General features: G+C 35.4%; 1 protein-coding gene across 5 annotated transcripts in view; it reads left to right on the top strand.

Annotated features, from left to right (window-relative positions):
- ARHGAP32 (Rho GTPase activating protein 32) overlaps positions 1-22,941 on the top strand; it is a 197,755-nt gene that overhangs the window by 75,121 nt on the left and 99,693 nt on the right. For 2 of the 5 annotated variants that reach the window (XM_042238117.2, XM_042238116.2), the window contains exons 2-5: positions 6,579-6,687; positions 18,497-18,588; positions 19,105-19,146; positions 19,517-19,601. In XM_042238117.2, the coding sequence (XP_042094051.1) occupies positions 6,583-6,687; positions 18,497-18,588; positions 19,105-19,146; positions 19,517-19,601 (324 nt within the window). In that variant the 5' untranslated portion in view covers positions 6,579-6,582. Of the gene's footprint in view, positions 1-3,611; positions 3,768-6,578; positions 6,688-18,496; positions 18,589-19,104; positions 19,147-19,516; positions 19,602-22,941 lie in introns of those variants that run through there. The other 3 variants (XM_060404269.1, XM_060404270.1, XM_027959915.3) reach the window with 3 other exon arrangements.

Below are 22,941 nucleotides of genomic sequence, written 5' to 3'. Positions count from 1 at the left end.
AATTAAAAGATTTTGCAGCAGTCCAAATAGGTAACAGGGGCTTGGAATATGTTAGTTCTTGTAGATCTTCTTTCAGATCTAGGATGGCTATTTTAATGGCTAAATTCCTCTGGAAACCCACAGTTCTTTGCTTTTAATATGTTTGCTGTTCTTTTGTTCTTCTGTAGAAATGTTTCATTTTAGGAATCCCAGGATAGAGAGGTAGCAATAACAGCTTATCATTGACATATATATCAGTATCACACCCAGACCTATTTTAAACTCTGTGATTTTTCATAGTCATCACACCCTTAATAATCTGTTATGTACAATACCAAAAAAAAAGAGGTGTATTTTGCAAAAAAACAAAAAAGATATTTCTATTACTCTGTAACTTTGGGTGTGTGATCTGGAGTATAGTTACTCCCTGAAATATTCTTTCAATATGAAATGTAACTTTCACTCAAAGTCATCTCATCAGTGTCACAGAAATAGTAAATTTAATGGCAGTCGGAGTCAGATATGAACAAAGCTTAATCTCAGAAAATTTTGTTCAGTGTTGGAGTCTAGCCATTAGGCTGTCTTTGTTAATGTGTGAAATGAGTCTGTCTTAACCATGAAGCATGCCAGTGCAAGACTTTCTTGGTATTTCACTAATTAAACTCTTCGGGATGGAATCCAGGGTGAGCCTTTCTTACATCTGTCTGTATGAGGTTTTTTTGTTTTTTTGTTTTTTTTTTTTTTTTTAATGTACAAGAAGGGCCTGAGAGCACAGAAAATTATAAAACTATATCAGAGTTCTTGGTTATTAAGTTGTGTATTTAAAGTGAAAAATTTTTAATCTTATTTCTCCTTAAGTTTTGGACTCAGCTTAAGCATTTAGTTCAGTTTAGTCGCTCAGTCATGTCCACCTCTTTGCGACTCCATGAATCGCAGCACGCCAGGCCTCCCTGTCCATCACCAACTCCCGGAGTTCACTCAAACTCACGTCCATCGGGTCGGTGATGCCATCCAGCCATCTCATCCTCTGTCGTCCCCTTCTCCTCCTGCCCCCAATCCCTCCCAGCATCAGAGTCTTTTCCAATGAGTCAACTCTTTGCATGAGGTGGCCAAAGTACTGGAGTTTCAGCTTTAGCATCATTCCTTCCAAAGAAATCCCAGGGCTGATCTCCTTCAGAATGGACTGGTTGGACCTCCTTGCAGTCCAAGGGACTCTCAAGAGTCTTCTCCAATACCACAGTTTAAAAGCATCAATTCTTCGACGCTCAGCCTTCTTCACAGTCCAACTCTCACATCCATACATGACCACTGGAAAAACCATAGCCTTGACTAGATGGACCTTAGTAGGCAAAGTAATGTCTCTGCTTTTGAATATGCTATCTAGGTTGGTCATAACTTTTCTTCCAAGGAGTAAGCGTCTTCTAATTTCATGGCTGCAATCACCATCTGCAGTGATTTTGGAGCCCCCCCAAATAAAGTCTGACACTGTTTCCACTGTTTCCCCATCTATCTCCCATGAGGTGATGGGACTGGATGCTATGATCTTCGTTTTCTGGAATTTGAGCTTTAAGCCAACTTTTTCACTCTCCTCTTTCACTTTCATCAAGAGGCTTTTAGTTCCTCTTCACTTTGTGCCATAAGCCCCCCTAAACAGTCAATTGCACGTTCAAACAGTAATTAAAATTCCTTGAAACATTTAAAGCTCTGTTTATAAATGTAATACAGTCAATTTCTTTTAAAATATATATATAAAATGACAAACCTGGGAAGACTGCAATCAGAACAAGCAAAGCCTTTCTAGATAGTTAATTTTAGAAGTCGCCTGTTGTATTTTTACTTTCCGTTAGTGATTAGCTTCCTTTCCACGCTCTCATATTTTCAAGTCAGTTTCTTTCACTCACATGTGCTGTTTGCCCTCATCTTGGCTCTCTGTTTTCTTCCCTGTTTCCCTTCCTTTTAAGATAAGGTCTTTAGAGTACTTCTCTCAGCCCCGTGATTCCCCATGAATCTTTTGTTTATCACCATTTTGCCCCTGCTTCCCTGGTGGCTCAGTAGTAAAGAATCCTTCCTCCCGCAATGCAGGCAACGCAGGTTCAATCCCTGGCTCGGGAAGATGCCCTGAAGAAGGGAAGGGCAACCCACTCCAGTATTCTTGCCTGGGAAGTCCCATGGACAGAGCAGCCTGGTGGGCTATAGTCCATGGGGTCGCGAAGAGTCAGACATGACTTGGCGACGATACGACAAATTCTGTCCCCATCCCCAAGCCCAGTGTTTTACTGAAATGATTTTACTATTTTTTGCCATTCAGTCAGATTTAATTATATGTGTCATTGTTTCCTCTCCTTTTTTTATCATATTCCATCTTAAAGTGTCTGTTCTGGTCCATCTGTTATTTAGTTGATATTTTCTTGAATCTTTTGTTCAGATAAGTTATGAGTGATGTACTCTGATTTCTTGCCTACAGTCACTGCTATTTTTATTTATTTTTTTCTTTTCCTTTGTAGGTAACTTACTCTTTCTGAATGCTTGTAAAATTTTCTTTTTATTCTTAATTATGTGTATTTTGTCATCAAATCTTCAATTGGACCTCAGTGACTTTCAGTCTATAGATATACGTCTTCATATTAGGAAAGATTTTTAGAATTTTATTATTAATTTAATTGTTACCTTTTTTATCAGTAATAATTTTCTCCTCATGGAATCTATCTATTGCGTATTTGATCTCCTTAGTGTTTCTTTCATGATGTATCTGTCGTTGTTGTTTTTCAGTTGCTAAGTCATGTCTGTTTGTGACCCCGTGGACTGAAGCACACCAGGCTCCCCTGTCCTTCACCATCTCCCTGAGTTTGCTCAAACTCATGTTCATTGAGTCGGTGATGCCATCCAACCATCTCATCCCCTGTTGTCCCCTTCTCCTCCTGCCTTCCATCTTTCCCAGCATCAGGGTCTTTTCCAATGAGTCAGCTCTTTGCATCAGGTGACTGATTTATCTTTACATTTTGATTTTATGATTTGAGGTATTTCTTATACTTGTTCTTTAGGCCATTCTTTTCATCTTTTTCTTTAGTCTTTCAGATTCAGTTTGAGTGAAGTAATTTTTACGTGTTCTCGTTCTTATGTATCACTGACTTAATATTTATATAATAATTTTGGTTATTGTCTTTTCTGCTTTAACTTTGCAGCGTTGTTCTCTAAGGATGCATGTTCTGTTTGTTCTGACTGAAAGAATCGCAGCTTTTTACTGCTCAGGTCAATATTGCCCTTCTCTGTCTCCCTCCTTCAGATTTTCTCCAGTGGTCCCATGATGCTATAGCTTCTGCCTTTCTTTTCTTAGGTGAACACACCCTTGTTAATAACCCTAGTCCCTCTAATTGATTATTAAATTTATTTACAGAGTAATTTTCCAGCTTTTATTAATTCCTTGGGGGCAAGTACCTCTTTTGTTGTGGGGAGAAGTGGGAGTATAGCCTCCTTGAACCTCTGTTATTCTCCACTGGTTTACCAGTCAGTGTGATCCCATTTGCTTCTTTGTCTTCCAGAAGTTGAAGATTTCTGGCCTGCTGATCTCACCCAATGTTAATCTTTTAAGGATTTATTTTCCTTTTATTTGGCTTACTTCCTTTTCAGAGACTTGGAGAAGGAAAGCTCTATTTCTCAACATATATGCAATCTTGAATGGGAAGTTCACTGGTAGTTTTTTTCATGGCTTTTGAGGGAAAGCTTCTGAGGGGAACATTCAGTGAGGCCGAATCTTGGTGTCTGTCACCCAGTCCAGTGGGTCTCAAGAGGTGAGAATTGCTTGTTTCAGTGTCTTCTTCAGGCTGGGAGGTGGGATCTTCTAGTAGAAAGCGGTCCATCACATCTGGAATGCCTGAGATGTGTTAATACATTTCAGTTTTCCCATTTGCAAAACAGGGCTACTAACAGTATATCCAACAGTAACCAGTTAGAAGACATAATGGAAGAAAAAGTGCCATTTTTAAGAGCAACAACAAAGATGAAATGCTCAGAAATAAACTTACTAAGGAACTCCAAGACCTATGTGAAGAAAATTTAAAATGTTGTTGAAGGACATAGAAGTTTGGAACAAAAGAAAAGATATATACCTTGTTCATAACATAATAGTCAACATCATAAAGATGTTTATTATAAAATTAATGTGATAATAAGAATGCTTTTTAAAAAACCTAGGTAAATTGGTTTTGAAATAAATTGAGCTTGGCTAAGTAATTGAGTCAAGAAACTTTGGGGAGAAGAAAAAAGCAAGGCTAGGAAGAGGATTAGTGTAACCAGATGTTATGGTATGAAGTCTCAGTGATTAAAACCTTGTGGTACTGGTATGAATAGAGGGCATAGGGGGGTGAAATGAGAAGCCTGGAAATTTACCCTAATGCATAGGAAGATATGGTAAAGATGGCTTCTCCAAAAGCCAACGGGAACATTATGTACTATTCAATGAATTCTTTGGGGGAAAACTGAATATGCAGCTGTGAAAAATAAGGAAAATTGGAGATCTGCCTCATACCAAGGATAATTTCCAAATGATTGAAGAAGGTATAATGTATTAAATGAAACCACGAAAAATTCAGAAGAAAACATGGGAAAATTAAAAAAAAAAAAAAGGTTTTGGATCAGGGTTGGCATTTTGAAATGACTTAAAATGCGAAACTCAGAAAGGGTTATGAAATTCAGCTACATAAAATATAAAACATCTGCACTATAGAAAACAAAATAAGCAAGGACAAATGACAGCCTGTTAAAAATACTTGGAATTCTTATTACAAATGAAGAATTAATCTCTTTAAAGAATTTTAAAAGACCAAAAATCCAACAGAAAAATGGGCTACTTTATAAAAGGAATTTTTTTCATCATTGAGTATTTGCCTTTCATATATACTGAACATATCTTGAAATGATATCTTATAAACTTGTAGTATAGTTTGTAGTAGTGAAAGATTGGAAATAATTGAAGAATTCACTAGTAATGGATGAGTTAAATTATGGAATATGTATGATATTCCACAGTGCAATATTGCACAGATGTAAAAATAGCAAAGAATATATGGAAATAATAGCAAATATATGGAAAAAATAGCAAAGAATGATATGGAAAGTCCTTAAGAAAATATTAGAAACCTACACAACAGTGTGAAATATGATACTTTTTATGTAAAAAGTGTTGCAGTCCATGGGGCTGTAAAGAGTTGGGCTCACCTTGGCTACTGAACAACATGGGCTTCCCTGATGACTCAAACAGTAAATAATCTCCCTGCAATGGGGAGACCATGGTTTGATCCCTGGGTCAGGAAGATTCCCTGGAGAAGGGAATGGCTACCCATTCCAGTGTTCTGGGGACTTCCCTGCTGGCTCACATGGTAAAGAATCTGCCTGTAATGTGGGAGAACCCTGCAATGTGCGAGACCCAGGTGTAAAGATTAGGGTGGAGATGAAGGAATAAAGTTATTCTCCTATTTTTTACACAAAAGGTAGCATATTTATACATTGCTTTTTGTGGATATATTCTTTAATATGAAAAATTATATATATGAATATATATATATATTCATAAAGTCTAAGAGAACATATAAAGTGGGGAATTTAATGGGCAGACTGGAGACAGGGAATGGAGGAAGATTTTTCGCTATATACCTGTTGATACTTTTTTTGATTTTTGCATGATAAAATTGTACATACTAAGAATTTCATCAGACATTTTCGTTTGGAAATCACCAAAACTCTGCCTTCAATAGACCTCTGTTCTGTTTTCAGTGTTAGAAGTTCAGTTTAGCGTTGGAAGTTTAGTGTTCAGTTTAGTTCACTGTTAGTGTTAGAAGTTCAGTTTCTTTAATTTCTGGGAATTCTGGGAATATTAGATTTATGTAAGCACTTAATAGACCATATAAACCAGCCGGAACAGAGCTTTAATATTTTAAGGGACTTTACAGTCTAATTTATTAATATGCTCTGAAGGGAGGAAAGTATATTACTCCCTATGATGACAGATACTAACTTTTATCACTTACAGACACATAGCCACCTTGTAGCTTCAGTTTCACAACTTAGAACACCAAGCTGACTACTTCAGGTATGTCCCAGAGATGTTCTTCTCTTCAGTAGAATTTAAATACATTCTTTCACAAGCAGACATAAAGAGACTAAAACCAGAAATAGAAACAAAGACTGTGGGGAATCAAAGAGAAAAGCAGAGTTGTATTGCTGCTTGGGACTTACTCCAGAGATCAAGAAAAGATACGCTCGTGAGTAAGCAGTCCCTAAGGTCACTTCTCAAGAAATGTGTCTCTTAGACTTCTCTGTGGAACTTTTATACTATCAAGTATAGTTTTTTTGTTGTTGTTGTTATGAACAAGAATCTCAAAAAATATAAAATGAATGTGTGTCAGTATCAAATAATTTTTTAATGAGGGAAAAAGCAAGTTGGTAAAGCTTGTTCCCACAATTTAAAGAAAGTGCTGTTGTCTCTTCTTTTTCCTTTGGATGGGAAATGTCCAGGTCTAGACGTATCCTTTGGATTGTAGTCATTGGAAGGCTTTCTTAGAAATGGGAATTCTTATCAGAGTCTTTCTTGTTTCGGTCTCTAGGAAGATGAAGTCCTCAGTACATTCTGAAGAGGATGATTTTGTTCCAGAACTACACAGAAACGTTCACCCTCGAGAGCGGCCTGACTGGGAGGAAACACTTAGTGCGATGGTAAATCAGTTTTATGCAAATGTGTGTATGTATATTTTACTTGCATAAAGAAAAGGAACAGGGGAAGCATTACTCACAGAAACAGAATTTTTTGCTGTTGCTCATTTATTCAGGAAATACCTGTTGAGCAAATAATCTATTCAAGGCACTATTCTAGACTCTCGGGCAGAGCTGTGAATAAAACACACACATTTCCTGCCTTTGTGGAGCTTATATTTTAATGAGGTAGAAAAGGTAGCAAATAACTAAACGTATAGTATGTCATGTGGTGGTACACGCCACTGAAGAAATAATGCGGAGTGGTGGGATCAGAGTGGCAGAACATAGTGTGAAGAAGGGTTGCTCGCTATATAGGATGGCAAGACGGCCTCTAGGGGAGTTAAGGTTGGAGCAGACACCTGAGGGGTGTGAGGGAGTGTGTTTACCTGGGAATAGATCATTTTAGACAGTGGAAGAACAAGTTAAAGGCTGTGGCATAGAATTAAAAAGCAAGTTGGAAGAAACACGAGTAGGATGTGGCCGAAACTGAACTGGGGAAAGATGAGATCAGAGAAGTGGTTTCTTGTAGTCCATTATATGAGGACTTTGGTTTTTTATGCCGAGTAAGCTGGGAAACCGTTGGAGGATTTTTAGCCAAGAAGTGACATGATCTAGCTTAAAATTTTATAGGAAATCTCTCATCGCTGTGAGTAGGCTAAAGAAGGAGGCACAGGAGGAGGAGATAGGAGACCAGTTGGAAGATTGTTGTAATAGATGGACAATGATGGTAGCTTGAACCAGGATGGTAGATGTAAAAAAAGGCTAGACTCTGGATGTACCAATAGTTTCACAGATAAAACCAACTTTTTTTTTTTTTTAAACTAATGAATGAACATAGAGAATGAGATAAAGAGATGTCAAGGATGACTTCAAGTTTTTTGACTGATCAACCTGAAGAATGGAGTTTACATTCACTGAGATACTGGAAAAGCAGTTTTTATTTGTTAATAGGTGGAAAATTCCTTTGCAGTGTAGTTTTTCCACAGAAGTTTGAGTTATGCATTTAATCTTTTATAACTTTTTGTAATTCCTATCCATCACTAAGAACAATGAAATTTGTTTTGTGGAGAATAAAATTTTATTTAATTAAAGTTAAAACTTAGTGATTCTTATCCAAATTAAATGCAAATGTTCATTTATCATTGCAGATTTGTGATAAGATTTTACGTATTTCAGTTTTGAAACTGTCTCTTTTCACTCAGGGATTGCCAAATATTTCAGTTTATTAGCATATGATTTTACTTGAGCATATTCATTGTTTATAAGGCATTTATAGAATTGTTAGTTTCTTCTCTTGATATTTTCCTTTTAGCATAATGTAACATTGCAAATTTGTACTCTAATAGATGTGAACACCTCCCTATTGAATCAAGTAATCCCTGGAGGTGCCAGCATGCCATTGAAAGGCTATTCAATAAATTCTTTTGTCCATGTAAAAATCTTTCACAGTTTTCTCCTTTATTTTGATAACCTGCAGTAAATCTACGTTGAGTTTATTGAATGAGAAGAAAGGTGATATTTGTTATGTGGTGGTTCATTTACTGTGTATTAAAATGTCATATGCTGTATACATGGAAAGTGACTAAATTCTGTTTCCTGGAGTTCCCATTGGTTTGTCTATGGAAATTACTGTTTGTATCATATGTTTTTAAGCATCTTTTATTTTTACATTGGTACTCTAATTTTTTTATGTGTAAACTTATTGAACGCAGGTGCTATAATTATGTTTTCTTTAAAAATGATTATACTGAATAAATAGTACATTGCAAGGTTGCAAAAAAAGTACAGTGAATGATGAAAAGGATATAAATGAGATTTGAACTGCTATTTTACTATACTTTCTCTAGAAAGTTATACTAATTTTAATGAGGAAGTAAGAGTAAAGAAAGTTGGGAACCTTTTTCTCTTTCAATAATAGTTTGTATTAAATATTATGTTGAGAATAAAGTTTATTATTAAGAGAAACCCTTATAAATGTTTCTCCAAAACAATTTCATGTATTTAATGTTTTAGTAGCTTTAGAAATAAAAGGGTGTGTTGAACTTTTATTGATTTGTGTTATATGGCCAGAATATTAGTTTTTTAATACATATCTAAAAGAAAATCAGAGATTTCTGAATTGTTAAAAATTTTATAAATAATCATTTTTAAATTGAGATAGAATTGCTATATTATGAACTAGTTTCAGGTATACAATATAATGTTTCTATATATGTGTATATTGTGAAATGTTTACCATGAGTCTAGTTAACATCCATGACCAATACATAGCTGCAGATTTTTTTTCTGGTTGAATACTCTTAAGATTTACTCTTTTAGCAACTTTCAAATACACGATACTGTAAATTTTGTGTATTACTATAGTAACCACACTGTACTTTATATCCCAGGACTTACTTATTTAAATAGCTGGAAGTTTGGACTCTTTGACTACCTGAATCCATTTTGCTTACCTACCTTTACAGCCACCAATCTGTTCTCTGTAACTTTGGTTCAATTAAATTAATTATATATTTTTAAAGCTTCCACATATAAGTGAGATCATATGGTATTAGTCTTTCTCTTTTTCACTTATTTCACTTAGCATAATGCCCTCAAGGTCCATTTATGTTGATGTAAATGGTAAGATTTCTTTCTTTTTATGGCTGAATAATATTCCTTTGTTGTATATATACCACATTTTCTTTATCCATTCATCAATCAGTGAATACTTAGGTTGCTTCCATTTTTGGCTAATGTGAAGAATTCTGCAATGAATAAAGGGATGCAGATACTTTTTCAAATTAGGGTATTCATTCTCTTAAGATAAATACCCAGAAATTGAATTGCAGAATTATATGGTAGTTCCAGTTCTCATTTTTTGTGGAACCTCCATAATGTTTTCTGAAGTGGTTGGATCAGTTTGTATTTATACTACAAGTGCACAAAGGTACTATTTTCTCTTTTCTCCACATTCTTGCTGATGCTTGTTTCTTTTTGATAGTAACTGTTCTAACGGGTATGAAGTCATAACCTATTGTGGTTTTGATTTGCATTTCCCTGATGGTTAGTGATGTTGAGCACCCTTCCATGTACAGGTTGGCTGTTTGTATGTCTTCTCTGGAAAAATGTCTATTCAGAACCTCTGCCCATTTTCCTAATTGGATTTCTTTTTTTTTTTTTTTTTGCTATTCAGTGAGTTCTTTTATATTTTGAATATTAATCTCTTAACAGATATATGATTTATAAAAATTTTCTCCCATTTTATAGGTTACCTTTTCATTTGGTTGATGGTTTCCTTTACTGTACAGAAGCTTTTTAGTCTGATGTAGTCTCACTTGTTTATTTTTGTTTCTCTTGATTTTGCTTTTGTTGTCAAATGTAAAGAATCGTCTCCAGGACTGATATCAAGGAGCTTGCTGCTCTGTCTTTTCTTAGGAGTTTAATGGTTTCACATATTATGTTCAAGTTTTTAATCCTTTTGAGTTAGTTTTTGTGTGTGTTATAAGATAGTGGTTCAGTTTTGTTCTTTTGCATGTGACTGTCCAGTTTTCCTGACACCATTTGTGAAGACACTATCCTTTTTCCATTCTGTACTCTTGGCTTCTTTGTTGTATTTTATTGGCAGTATACAAGTGGATTGATTTCTGGGCTTTTTATAGTTTTCCATTCATCTTTGTGCCTATTTTTTATGTCAATATCATACTGTTTTGACTACTGTAGCTTTGTAATATAGTTTGAAATCGGGAAGCATGATGCTTCCAGCTTTGTCCTTCTTTCTCAAGGTTGCTTTGACTCTTCCATGTCTTTTGTGGTTCCATACAAATTTTAAAACTGTTTTATTTTTGTGAAAAATGCCTTTGGAATGTTAGTAAGGATTGCAGTAGATGTAAAGATTGCTTTGAATAGAGTAAGCATTGTAGCAGTGTTAATTCTCCCGATCCGTGGGCATCTTTCGTTTGTGTCTTTTTTACTCTTTTTTCACCCATGTCTTAAAATTTTCAGTGTTCACGTCTTTTGCCTCCTTTGTTAAGTAAATTCCTGGGTATTCTTTTTATTCAATTTATTGAATCTCAGTTGTAAATGAAATTGTTTTAATTTCTCTGTTAGTTCACTGTTAGCTTACAGAAATGGAACTGATTTTTGTATAGTGATTTTTGCATCATGAAGCTTTGCCAACTTTATTCTAACAGGTGTGTGTGTGTGTGTGTGTGTGTGTGTGTGTGTGTGTAGTCTTTAGGATTTTTTTAAATATAATAATATCGTGTCATCTATAAATAGTGATTGTAAAACCATCACTTTCCCGTTTGGGTGCTTTTTGTTTCTTTTCCTTGCCTAATTGCTCTGGCTAGGACTTTCAACTGTGTTGAATAGATGTGGCAAGATGAGCACTGTTGTCTTTTTCCTGATCTTAGGGGAAAAGTTTTTATCTTTTCATTGTTGAATATGATGGTATCTGTGGCTGTGTCAGATACAGCTTTCATTATGTTGAGATATATTTGCTCTGTAATTGGCTTTGTTGAGAGTTTTTTTTTTTTAATATAAATGGATGTTGAATTTTGTCACATGCTTTTTCTCCATCTATTGAGATGTCGTATGGTTTTTTTTATTCTTTATTTTGTTAATGTCATGTATCATGTTGATTTATTTGCAGATGTTGGACCAGGCTTGTATCCCTGGATTAAATCCCACTTGATCAAGGGTGTTTGATCCTTTTGATGTATTGTTAAATTTGCTTTGCTAATATTTTGTTGAGGCTTTTTATATCAATGTTCACTAGAGATCCTGGCCTGTAATTTTCTTTTCTTGTTGCATCCTTGTTTTGCTTTGATATCAGTGTAACTCTGGACTTCTAATATGGTTTGGAAGAGTTTCCTCCTCTTTCATATTTTGGAAGAGTTTGGCAAGAATTGGTATTGATTCTTCTTTCAACCTTTGGTAGAACTCACTGGTTAAACCACCTGGTCCTGGACTTTTGTTGATTGGGAGCCTTTCAATTACTGATTTAATCACCTTAGTGGTGATTGATCTGTAGTACATAGTCATTTTTAAGTCAAAAGAGAAGTAATAGTAAACCTTAAAAGAGGCCTCTGTCCTTTTGTGATTTATGGCTTATGATTTATTTATTACTCTTCATAAATTTGTAGCTTAAACTTAAACGTTTTTAAAGAAATCTCTTAAAAAAGCTATAGAATTTTTCTAAATTACTGATTGAAGTACTTATTTGCAGTTATTTAACAGTGAAATCATTTAGTAAATAAATATTAGGATCTTGAAAAAATAAGATCAAAAACTTGAAAAGAGAGAACCTTTCACCAGTTTTAAGTATTTTAACTTAAATTGTCATTTAAGTTAAATTCTCAGTGTTTTTCCATTCACTTTATTTTTAGTATTGATCATTGGCAAATTCTCAAAATGGAGCCTGTTAATTCTTGAAATTTTTTGTTAGGAACAATTTCTCACTTCAGTTTCCTTTTCTACTTTAAAGTGAATGTGTTCAAGGCTCAGGGCTAAAAGCAGGTCATGTTGTAACAAATGAAATTATTATTGATAAAATAAGGTCAATGGTCTTGGTTGAAAATGTTCACACACATGCTAACAACCAGAGTCAGGAAAATTAAAACCAGTTATAAATTCTGAACCTCCAAAATACAAAAAAACTAAAAAGGAAGGCAAAAGGTTAATGCTCAGTGTTGTGAGCATTGCCTGTGCTCAGCCATACTCTGTCCCCTTTTCTCCCTCTCTCTGCCCTCTCCCCACTTCTCCACCCCCCCCCCCGCCCCATTTCTCTCTCTCACACACACACATACACACACGCAGAAATTCACACTTGTAAACTGCAGTCACACTCACTCACTCCTGAAGGGTCGACTTTCTTCCTGTCTCTCCCACTGAATGTTGGCGTTCACAGTGCCTGTGCGTTGTCTGTGTGTTAATTTCTTGCCAGGTCTTTGCTGTTCCTGCAGGTTCACTGTCGTCTTTGTACAGATGACTGCCACGTCCGTAACTCTAGCCTGGTAAGAATTCATTTCCCACTAGAAGGTCTGTAGGAACCACTAACTACAGATTTTCACGAAATCCCATCTTTCCTCTCCCTGAAGTGAGTTGCTTCTTTTTAACTTTACAGGTTACGTTAATAACGCTGACTTTATTCCGGTCCCCCCAAGTTCAGAACGTTGCATTTGTGGTTTCATTTCATCTTTCTTAAAAGCAGGACCATGATCATTTTGCTCCAGTCACACTGTCCTCCTTGCTTTTCCTCAAATATGCCGAGCATGTGCCTGCTTCCGGGCTTTGCATTTGTATTTCTGCAGCTGGGAAGTGCTCTCCCTGCAGGGTCTGCACAGCTTGCCCATGCTCTACCTTCAGACCCCCTTCACGTGTCACACTTCAGGCTGCCTTGCACCTCCGGTGAAGTCCCAGCCCTGTCCTCCTCTCTGTCTTACACTGTTTGGATTTTCTCTGTGGTACTTGCAAATACTGAGTATTTATGATTATTACCTTTCTTTTTCATTAGGGTGTAAGCCCCTTGAGTATGAGGACTTTATCACTGTTGTTTACTGTTTTAGCATCTGTGACCGGCATAGTAAATTATAAATAAATAATTTTTGAATGAATGAAATTGTCATTCTCTGGACAGATTGAGCTATTTGTTTCTCCTTGAAAAATATCCTGAATTTTCCTACTTCTTTATATCCTTTTTCAGATATTAAAATGAATTCTTGTCACTTTTCTTTTCTCTTTTTTTCCCATTTCTCTTTTCTCGTTCTTTTTTTTAAACAAAAGTGAGACCATTGGTATACTTTTCTTAGACTGTAATACCCTTGGGCTTGTCCCCTTTCTATTGCCTACTTTGTCTTAATTGATGTATAATTGACTTACAATATTCTGTTGGTTTCAGGTGTTCAACACAGTGATTTGATATCTTTATACATTATAAAATGAACACCAGGATAAATCTAGTTAACACCTGTCACCATACAGAGTCCCTAACTGTAGTCAGCCATGCTGTCTATTACCTCCTCATGACTGCCTTGGTTTTATAGCTGGAAGTTTGTACCTCTTCATCCACTTCACTTGTTTCCTGCACGCTGCCACCCTCCTCTCCTTTGGTGACTACCAGTATGTGCTGTCTATGAATCTGCCTCTGCTTCGTTGTGTTTATTTGTTTTGTTATTTTGATTCCACATATAAGAGAGTATTTGTCTTTGACTTATTTCACTTAGCACTTTGAGGACAAAGTTCCTTCATGTTGTTGAAATGGCAGGATTTCATTCTTAAATTTATGGATGAGTAATACTCCTCTGTGTATGTATGTGATTGTGTGTGAGTGGGTGTTTGTTCTTGTATTGTCTCGGTTAGGGAGCATAGAAACAGACAGGATAAAACATTGCCAATTCTTATTTTTTCAAGTTTTCAGTATCAAATTATGTTTTCCTGAAATGGATGCCCTTTAATCTGTGTGGTTTAACTGGTTCAGACTGTGGAGAAACAAATACTTTCCTTCTTACAGATGACACTTTTTAAAATTTTCCCAGATTGTATTTTTTTTTTTTTAACGAGTGAGGATTTCTTTTATGGCTTATATGTAAGTTGTGGTATACTCTCCAACCTTATAGGAAGTCAGTTTGTTGCTGCAGATAGATGCATAGGGAATTTAATTGTAAATGGTGGGTGCTTTTATGAACATGGTATGTTCGATAAGTGGTATGTTCCATACCCTCTGTTGTCTCTTTAATTTTCTGTTGATGAGTGGCACTATTTCTGTGACATTGATATAAATTATGTTTTGGAAGCATAAATAAGTGATGATTATAACATGGATAAACTGGGAAAATTATGTTTTCCAAGAATGAATGTACTTAATGAGTATTTTCTTTTTAAAAAAATTGATTTATTTTAATTGGAGGCTAATTACTTTACAATATTGTATTGGTTTTGCCATACATCAACATGAATCCGCCATGGGTGTACACCTCCCCCCCGCAACCTCCCTCCCTGTACCATCCCTCTGGGTCATCCCAGTGCACCAGCCCCGAGCATCCTATATCATGCATCGAACCTGGACTGGCGATTCGTTTCACATATGATATTATACATGTTTCAGTGCCATTCTCCCAAATCATCCCACCCTCGCCCTCTCCCACAGAGTCCAAAAGACTGTTCTATACATCTGTGTCTCTTTTGCTGTCTCACATACAGGGTTATTGTTACCATCTTTCTAAATTTCATATATATGCGTTAGTATACTGTATTGGTGTTTTTCTTTCTGGCTTACTTCACTCTGTATAATAGGCTCCAGTTTCATCCACCTCTTAATGAGTATTTTCTAAAGGAGAAATTTCTTTAACTTTTGATTTAGAGCGACAGAATGAAATAGTTCAAGCTAGGTACTTTCAATAGAAATATAAGAAAATTTATTTGATCAAAGAATAATATGTAGGTGAAGATGTTAGTTTATCAGACAGTTGAGGAATAGTGCTATATTTTCCTTTTAATTTTGTTTACTGATGCTTAAAAGAATTAATGATACCACTTTTTACGCCTGGGACATTTTTGGACTATGGGAAAATATTGCTAGACAAAACTTACATGGTTATAGGTATGTTTGAACTGTTGATTCAACAATTGATTGAATCAACTTGTTGAACTGTTGGTTCAAAAATATTTTCTCAAATCTGCTCGTGCTTCCTGGACCATTGGTTCTTTTGCCTAATTATTACCATTTTGTGTTTTTAGGCAGAGTCTTCCTGTCAGGCCCATTTAGATAGCCTGTGACTTTACCTCTGTGTCACGGTTCTACCTCCTGTTTAGTAGTTGTGGTTGCAGAGGTGTGTGGTCCCTAGTATGTCTGCCTGGGTGCATCATAGACCTGGCAGGCTTCCTTATTTTATCCTTGGATGTGTGTTAGGAACAATGGCCCATCTAGCACAGAAAGCCTGTTTGCAAAGGACAGGTAATATTTTAGTTTTCATTCTGCCAAATAAAGTCATCACCATTTACCAACCCAGGCCAGTACATTCTTTTTTTTGAAAACTCCTTTATATTTAAATTTTGAGTCAATTTATGAATAATTTACAGAACAAATGTTGTAAATCCATTATGTTAGAAATTTTAATGTGAATTTAAGTATAGCAGACCTCTTTATGTCAAGTGAATTTTGATGCACAGATATCATAGAAGTCAAAAGAATGTTGTCCAGGTTGTTGCAAAATTTTATATAAGTCCTTTAGTCAGTTGAATGACTGACTAGAGGACTCGTATTTTTTATAATAGATGTGTATAATCATCAGTCTGAGATGTCATATTAATATATGTGGTCAATTTCACCCACGTTACTAGAATCTCACATGCCACTTGCTGTTTATTCACATCTAACATTTAATGTATCTAATCATTGTAAAAAATCTTTGTCAGTTTTCTCTTTTCTGTTATGGATGAAAAGTGAAAAATATGGAATTCTTACATACATTCAATCAAAACAAAATGCCAAAATCAGCAAGCTTTTAAAGTATTTTTTTTCTACTGAGGTATAATTGATTTATAATGTTAGATGAATTTTAGGTATACCACATAAAGTACCTTCTTTAAAGATGGTGCAACAATTTGGATAGCATAACATAAAAACTAGGTAATGATTTATTTCACTTCTGCGTCAATGGTGTAGGTCAGTGGTTGACAAATTCAACTTACTGGCTGCCTGTTTTTGCAAGTAAAATTTTTTCTTAGCATGAATCTATATTAAGTCATTTACAGATGGCTGCTTCTGTGTTGTAAAATTGTTGAGTTGTGGGAGAGACAGTGTGGTCCATAAACTTAAAATATTTACCCTCTGATCCTTTAAGAGAAAGTTTGCCAACTCCTTTTCTCTGTGTTTCCTTTTTTCCATTTTTTTTAAAAAAAGCTGTATTTTTAAAATTTTGTACTTTTCTAGTGTGGTAGGATTAAGAATGATGAGAGACACTGATGAAATAATACCTAGGAGTTTGAAGGAACTCTGTCTAGGTAGAGGAAAAATAATACTGAGATCCTATATTAGATTTATGAAAAGGTTCAATGAATCCATAATGTAATTGCAAGATGGAATGAGTTCTATTTCATTACTGAAGAATATAATAACATTTTTTCCCTTTGGAAGACCTGTAGGACAGAATAAGAAGACTTTGTGGACAATTGATGATGAAACATCAACCCTTATAAATAAACTAAGGAAGTTTAACTATTGTTAACCTTATAGCAAGTTTAACCATAGTAAGGACAAAAACCTCGGACAAAATGGGGCCTGTTGTTCCTGATGGTGTTTATATATCCAGTGTTAATTCTTGTAGGTTCATACATTGTTACCTCATATTTTTCAAAAGTCATGGATTTAAACATTTAGTCTGTCTTGGCTAGTTTTTTCTTTTTTTTTTTTTAATAAGAAACATTTTTAAAATTTGAGATGATGTTATGTATCTCCTCCCTTTTATTGAGATATAAAATTGAAGTGTAACACTGTATTAGTTTCAAGTGCACAGTAGTATGATTTGATATTTGTCTACACTGAAAGATCACAACAGTAAGTCTGATGATTTGATATTTGTATGCTTTGTGAAAGATCACAACAGTAAGTCTGATTCACATCTGTAACCATACATAGTTAACAAATTTTTTTTTCCTTGTGATGAATACTGTTGAGATCTACTCTCTTAGCAATTTTCAGATGCCCGAGATAGTGGTAGGAATTACAGTTACTGTGCTGTACATGTACATTAAGTTCCCATGGCTTTTTTGTTTTATTGCCGGAAGTTTGTATCTTTTGACCTCTTCACCTTTTTCACCTACTGTCTCCCCATTCCCACCTCTGGCAACCACCAGTCTGTTCTCTGTATCTATGAGCTTGGTTTGATGTTGTATTGATTTGATTTTAGATTCCACATGTAGATGAGACCATATAGTATTTGTCTTTTTCTGACTTAACTTGACTTAGCATAATGCCCTCAAGGTCCATCTAAGTTGTTGCAAATGGCAAGGTTTTGTTCTTTTTAAAGGTTAAGTAGTAGTCTATTGTGTGTATTTATCTTCTTTGGGAATCCCTTCTTAACTCATTTTAAATGGTCAATCCACATTATTCTCCCCTACTGCATTATTTGACATTGGCTATAGCCGTTTTTTTTCTGTGACAAGCCATAGATTGTATAGCATAAGTTTGTTTTTTTAAGATAGATATTTGGATTTGCTGTTTGCTTTCTCTGGAGTGTGAAGAATCATTTGATTTTCCAGTTTCTGTTGTTAAAATGATGCAGCTGAATGTATCACTAAAATTAAAAAATCACCAAGAAAACTGGCAGACTAAGGGTAGTTTGGCGGTATTACATAGATGGAACTTTCAAATATTAGTGTGAAAAATATATGTTGTGATCTCCTAATTATGTTCATATTATCACTTAAATTTTTATTAATCATCATAATCAGGGTTATTTTGTTCCAACAGCTTTGAGGGGAGAATTTGTGCTGAGGCACATAATACAATAACAACTTCAAAATGTGATTATAAGAGAATGAAAATTCTTAGTTTGACAGAAAATTTTTCCTTTTACAGTAAGGTTAAATATTTTTAGGTGACTGTTTTTCCTTGTTCTTAGCAATTTTAAGAGATTTTAAGAGATATAATTTTAAGAGATTATTAAATAAGTATGTATTTCTTTTGGTATGGAGTTAGCAGGACCATTAAAATGAGCTATAATCTGCTTTTTAAAATGTATTCATAATAAAGGAATGGTCATAAATCTTTTGTCTTTGTTTATTTAAGGCCAGAGGAGCAGATGTTCCAGAAATTCCTGGAGACCTTAGTCTTAAGACATGTGGCAGTACAGCCAGTATGAAGGTTAAACATGTGAAAAAGTAAGTATAATATTACAATGAGTTTTAATAAATGAAAATCAGTTCTTTAGTTCTCCTAAAACTTTTATCCAGATTTCTTACTAAATGAGCTCTTACTGTCCATATGTTGAATAATACTGTTATGACTCAACTGTTAGCAGAACAGGTCTGAAGATTACATGTCTAAAAATATACTTTAATTTTGTTCTTGGAATAACTTTCATGTTATTTTATATTATGTTGTGTTTGTTCAGTAGTAACAGTCCAAGTATATCTTTTTTGGTACATTTAATACATGCTATCAGTCATTTAGAAAAGTCAGTTTTGGTATTTTGAGTTAGGATATCGCTGTTTCTCAGCTCTGCATTTGAGAAAGCCTGATGTGGATGCCAGTGTTAGACTCTGAAGTGAAATCTAAGGGTGTCCATTTCAGTTTTAAACAGAAAAAGCATCTTTTCACCTGGTAAAGGGTTAGATAGCTATGTTTTTATTCTAAGTGGAGGAAAGACAAGGATAAAGTTTTCATTCTGCATCCAGACCCACCAATCCAGGACTGATGGGCTGTGACAACATTCACAGGTAAACGCTGGTTTTGTGTTTTGTGGTGGGAATGCTGCTTCTGCTTAGAGCAGGCTGTTCACAGTCTCCATGACATTTACCGAAAGCATAGTTTTTCTAGGGCCATTGACGTGGGTCAAGATCAGGAGAGTACTATAACGATGCTTTTTATTTTATTTTATTTTATTTTATTTTTTGGTTTTGACCTGTGCACTTCCCATTTGCCTCTGTGTTTTTGAAGAGGTTTGAGTGGATATTTGTGCTCATGCGCATGTGCTTATTAAACGTTTTGCTTGCTGCACGAGCTCTTAGACCTGTCTTATTTCCTCCTCAGGCTTAGTAGTTCCGACTGTTCCGGGATCTTATCTCTCATGTATTTCATCTACTGCAGGTTGCCCTTCACTAAAGGTCACTTTCCGAAGATGGCTGAATGTGCACATTTCCATTATGAGAATGTGGAGTTTGGCAGCATACAGGTATATTTGAGATATTTACTACATACTGAAGCGAGGCGTATTTATGTCTATATCCATATATCCGATAGGTGACACCTAGAAGTAGTTTTTCCTGTTGATGCCTTGTTGGTTGATGTGAAAATTTCTATTCTTTTCTCTTGACCAATATTTGACATGTAATGACTCCTATTTCAAGTAGTATTTCAAGAAACAGTATAGTCCAATCAGTATAAATTTCAGAATTTCTGTCAGATTCCTAGACTGTTCTGTAGCATGAACTGTTTTAGTGCTTACCTGACTCTGTATGGGTCATAGTGGTGATGGATAAATGAGTCAGGGTGAAGGTAAGAGTAGGATTAGGCAGAGAAGTGCTAATGAAATTTTTTTCAATGTTTTTCTTATTGTGAAGTATATTATGTGTAGCTATGTATATAAAACACATACATTTATACGTATATATTATATACATATTTATGTACATTTAAAAGTCTAGGTTAAGAGAGAAATTTCTTGTGTCCCTCTTGTTGCATTTGTCTTCCCTACCCCAGTGGTTACTTATACCATTACTTCTGTAGTATTTATTACCTTACATCTTTTAAATAGTTTTACTGTCTATATGCATTCCTAATCAGTATGGTACTTAGCTTTACTTGTTTTTGAGCTTTATATAATTGGAATTATTCTAATTTGTTCAGCAAATATTTACCGAGCAGGTACTATGTATGAGGCACTGTTTGAGGTGCTTTGGCTGTGCTAGTGAACAACAGCAACCAAAATCAAAGACCCATTCTTAAAGAGCATAGAAGATGTCCAAGAACGTAAGAGCTACTGTAAAAAGAGTAGAGCAGGGTAAGAAGGGTCAGGGGTCACTTGGGGTGGGTGGGTAGCCCACCCATCAAACCAGGGCGCGCTTCATTATTGAATTTATTCTTTCTTGCTTCTTTCATTTAACGTTGTGAAATTCATTCCTGTGGATGTATACAGATACAGTTTGTTCACTTTGTTCATAGCTGTGTATTAATTCATAGTGTGCATATGTCACAAGTAACTTACCAATTCTTTCATTTGTCTGAAATTTGGGTCATTGTCAGTTTTTGGCTTTAAGTTTAAACAGCATCTCAGTGAACTTTGTTTTACATGAAACCTGACGTACAAATGCCAAACTACTTTTTAAAGTGGTTTACAAACGTATACTTCCGTAAGCAGTAAACAGTAGTTGTCCCGCATTCTTCCCACATTCTTGGTTGTTTGATACTTGCTAATTTTTACCGATCTGATGGGGACGTAGTTCTCTCTCACTGCATTTTAATTAGCAGTCTCCTAATTTCTGATACAGTTGCCTATCTTTTCAAATGTTTATTGGGCATTGGAGAGTCCTAGTGTTTTAAACTCTAGATCAGCCCTTTGCTTGTTCTGTTTTATAGATTTGCTTATATTTTTCTTCTTCATTCAGGGAAATGCTTTACATATTTCGGATGTTAGCCTTTTCATGTTGCATCTAGTCCTTTGTTGTTTTTGTATGTGAACTGAAAATACTTTCTCTCACACTGTGGCCTGCTTTTTAAATTTTATTCTGCTTTTAGTATGTGGATTATTTTATTCTTCATTTCATGTAACTGTATATTTGTATAAATCTTCCAGCTTGTGGTTTCCCTCTCATATTTCAGATGATCTCCCCTACTCTGAAGTTATGAAGATATTGTCCTAATTTTTTTTCTTAAAGGTTTCATAGTTTTGACTTTAACATTCAGGTTACTTGTAATTGTTATATATGTATAGTGTAAAAGGAGCAATGTTAATAATTTAGAACCTCTAGTGTGACAACCAGTCAGGGGACATAAACTGTAGCACTGGGGCTGAGCCTTGAGGCCCTTCTCCTGTGCAGAGAACTGTCCTTATAGTAGTATGGGTCGTTGGTGAAACAGTATTTCAATATTTTAACACTGTGGTACCCACTAGCCTTTTAAAAAAGAGTACAACCTTATTTTAAACTATGACCAGCTATATTAGTCAGAGTTCTATAGTGAAACAGAACAAAACTCTGTGTGTGTGTGTGTGTGTGTGTGTGTGTGTGAGAATATGTGTAAGGATTGTGTGTGTGTGAATATGTGTAAGGATTGTGTGTGTGTCAACATGTGTAAGGATTGTGTGTGTGTGAATATGTGTAAGGATTGTGCGTGTGTGAATATGTGTAAGGATTATGTGTGTGTGTGAATATGTGTCGGGAGAGAGAGAGAGGTTTTAAGGAGTTGGCTCATGTGGTTGTAGAGGTTTCGTGAGTCCAGACTCTCCAGAGTAGGCTGAAGACCAAGGGAAGAGCTGCTGTTGCAGGTTGAGTCCTGGGGCACTCTGCTGTCAGGAACCCTCTACTTCATGGAAGGTCAGTCTTCTTTTCTGTTAAGACCTGCAACTGACTGGAGGGTAATCTTTTCTCCTTCCCCTTCTCCCTTTCCATTATGAAGGGTAATCTCCTTTACTCAAAGTCTACTGAATTAAATGTTAATGTCATCTAAAAAATAGCAGTAACATTTGGAATAATGTTTGGCGAAAAGTTGACACATAAAATTAACTATCACAGTCTACCCCTTTTCAGCTTGGCACTCCTTAAACCATACTTACCACCAAAAAAGACAATAATGTCATATTTTTGTCTAGCATGATTAGCTAACTTTTTATACAACTGAAACCACTAACCCTTTTCCTAGAGAAGGATGCTAAGTCCTTGGGTAGTGTTTGCTTTTCTTGGTAACCCATAACTAAAATACTATGATGTAAAGTTAAAAATACTTAAATACCATGATATACATCTTACATCGTATAAGGCAATAAGAGGGGGAAGAAAACGAAAGTATTTGCTTCTTGTGCATGCATGCCTGCATGCATACAAACACACTTCACACGAACATATTCATAATAAAATAAGGGGTAAGTACTCTTAACAAGTATAGTTCTTGGTTCTGTGAATGGTCAGGTTGTAGGTGGTGTTACAGTTGCCTTCATCCACTACTCATTCTGTATTTTCCTCAGCAAGAACTTCAGCTGATTGTGGTTCTTTACCTGGTAAGATGACCCAAATCTTCAATCTGGGTCTGGCCATTAATAGTCCTGCCTGAATTGGGTTCTTGTTATTTTCCATTTAGTTTATGATGGGGTATGGTGATACTAAGAGACACCCTATGGGGTCCCATACAGTCAGACTGCTCTGCGTTACTTCCATCACAGTACAGTTGCCCAGTTTCCCCCATAGTGAGGATCAGTCATACCAGCCAATAGCATAATTCCCTTCTCTGCTTGTTGATTTAAAAGGTGTGAGGAACCCAGAGGAGCTCAACAACACTCTTAACTTCCAGTTCTGTGTCTT

This window comes from Ovis aries, chromosome 21 (assembly GCF_016772045.2).
Source record: "Ovis aries strain OAR_USU_Benz2616 breed Rambouillet chromosome 21, ARS-UI_Ramb_v3.0, whole genome shotgun sequence".
NCBI classification, from domain to species: Eukaryota; Metazoa; Chordata; class Mammalia; order Artiodactyla; family Bovidae; genus Ovis; species Ovis aries.
Note: the sequence above shows the minus strand (reverse complement) of the source record. Positions and strands in the feature narration are given on the sequence as shown.